The sequence below is a fragment of the Otolemur garnettii genome, unplaced genomic scaffold (genome assembly GCF_000181295.1).
Source record: "Otolemur garnettii isolate 467f Iridium unplaced genomic scaffold, OtoGar3 scaffold00156, whole genome shotgun sequence".
In the NCBI taxonomy this organism is placed as follows: Eukaryota; Metazoa; Chordata; class Mammalia; order Primates; family Galagidae; genus Otolemur; species Otolemur garnettii.
The window spans coordinates 2038773-2040995 of record NW_003852551.1 but is presented as its reverse complement, the minus strand read 5'-3'; the positions used below and the strand labels follow the sequence as shown (position 1 = coordinate 2040995).

At 50.7% G+C, this 2223-nt stretch overlaps 1 protein-coding gene across 1 annotated transcript in view; it reads left to right on the top strand.

The window, feature by feature from the left end:
• The window catches only part of STMN1 (stathmin 1), a 23466-nt gene extending 22419 nt beyond the window's left edge, over positions 1 to 1047 (top strand). The window contains exon 5 of the mRNA XM_012811415.2: positions 663 to 1047. Within this exon, the coding sequence (XP_012666869.1) occupies positions 663 to 695 (33 nt within the window). The 3' untranslated portion in view covers positions 696 to 1047. The remainder of the gene's footprint in view (positions 1 to 662) is intronic.
• Positions 1048 to 2223: the final 1176 nt, after the last annotated feature.

The window sequence follows — 2223 nt, the reverse complement described above, 5'->3', positions numbered from 1 at the left end:
AGAGCCACAGAGACAGAAGGATCTTTAATTATTAACATATTCAATCTTCTGCTTTTCCAGATGGAGAAACTAAGGCCAGAGAGGGGAAGCAATTTCTTCAAGGTCACACAGAAAGGTAGTGATGGAGGATGGACTCAAACTCACTGCACTGGCTGGATTTGGTACTATCTTTCTCTCTTATTCTGTCCCGCTCTCCCGCCTTTCTTTCCCCTGTCCTCTAGCTCAGGCTTTCCAAATCCCTACTTTGGGCCAGCCCAGTATTCTGAGATCCCTGCCTCAGGAGGCTGGGGAGAGGGGATGTGTCAGTGCCACCTGTGCCTGTCAAAACTCGTCCCCAAACCCTTTCCTGCCGCAGCTTTGCTCCCCATACCAGCTGGATCAGAATGTCTGGGACTGGGGCCCAGACATCAGTATTTTTTTTTTTTTTTTTTTGCTGTTCTTGGCTGGGGCTGGGTTTGAACCCGCCACTTCCAGCATATGGGGCTGGTGCCCTACTCCTTTGAGCCACAGGCACTGCCCAGTATTTTTTTTAAAGATCCCTGGGTGATTCCATTTGCACAAAGTTTGAGAACCACTATTTTAGCCTCAATTGATGGCACCTTCATCTCCTATAACTTGGCTCCTGGGTTGCAGATGACTTGGTAACCTTTTTTTGGTTCCAGATTTACTCTATGGACTCATTGGCCTGGGCCTGAGGACAGACCTTAGCCAAGCAATCCTACCTCCCTTCTGCTCCTGCCCTTTGCCCAGCCCTGGGCTTCCAGTCTGCACAGATTACCTGGTCTGACCTGTCTCATCAACACTATGTACTTAATAAATATTTGCTGTGGAAGATGGCAGTGACCTTGAGATTGATGAACTCTCTGGCCTAAAAGGATCCTTGATATGAAAGGAAAAAAAGGGCTTTTGTGTCAGGGAGACTTGGAATCTCATATTAGCTAGGTCTGCTTGCCTCTGTTTACCCATCTGTGAAGAGGGGACATCGGGGAATGAAAATGCCTACCTTGCAGTTTGTTGTAAGAGTCAGTTGCCCAGGGCTCAGCACCTGTAGCTCAAGCAGCTAAGGCACCAGCCACATACACCTGAGCTGGCGGGTTCGAATCCAGCCTGGGCCCACAAAACAACAATGACGGCTGGCTGCAACCAAAATATAGCCAGGCGTTGTGGCAGGCGCCTGTAGTCCCAGCTACTTGGGAGACAGAGGCAGGAGAATGGTTTGAGCCCAGGAGTTGGAGGTTGCTGTGAGCTATGATGCTATGGCACTCTACCCAGGAGGACAGCTCGAGCCTCTGTCTCAAAAAAAAAAAAAAAAAAAAGAGTCAGTTGCCTGATGATGGGGAATGGCGACTGTTTTGGTGGGTGGCAAGTGGGACCTTAGGAAGGAAGGTGTCTGTGAGCTTTCTGAAAAGGATTCTGCCCAAGGTTGTTTCCTGCCAGGGATGGGGAGTAGGGGTAGGGGCAGGAGGGAGGGGTCACAAGGAGCCAGAGAGTGCCACCACCTGCCTGGAAATGCAGGGTGAAGTCCCTGGTGAGGAGTTTTCCTGGGAAGCCTCAGTAGCACCCCATGGGGACAGAATCAGCCCTTGGGTACCTGCATTACCCAGAAGCAACAAGCCTGATTACAACCACACCAGAGGAGAAAGAATGCTTCTACTCTTATATCTTCCACCTCTAAGGCCCTAGCCCTGGGAGCCAGCACCAGGAGAGCAAGGTGGAGAAATAAAGAAGAAGCTGATCACAACCTCCCTTTCCCCCAGTTATTCCAGAATAAAGCAGGTGAAGTTTCAGACTGAACAGACCACAATAATTTTGACAGGGAAAGGGACCAGCCTTTTTAATACCTGAAAGTTGAGTCTGTGCTGTGCACGTGAGAGGGAAAAGATACCAGAGCATCTCAGGCAGGGACAGGAGACTCCAGAGGAGTTAAAGGGGCTCCTGCAAGGAAGGACCAAGGGGCCGCACTCAGCGATGGCTCCCTAGTGTTTGCCTTCTGAAGCTGGTCCATGCTGCCAGCTGCCTGCACGGCCTTGGCAAGGCACTTTATTTCTCTTGGCCTCAGTGTCTCTAGCTGTGAAATACCTCTGTTCTCAAAGGGGCCTGCCAGACTTTCCCAGTGTGTGAAATAACCTGAGGTCTCTCAGTTCCGAGCAGGAAAAGTGAGCATATCCTGAGCCCAGGGCCTGAAACAGACTCTGGCAGGCTTCAGGGAGTCAGGCAGCAAGT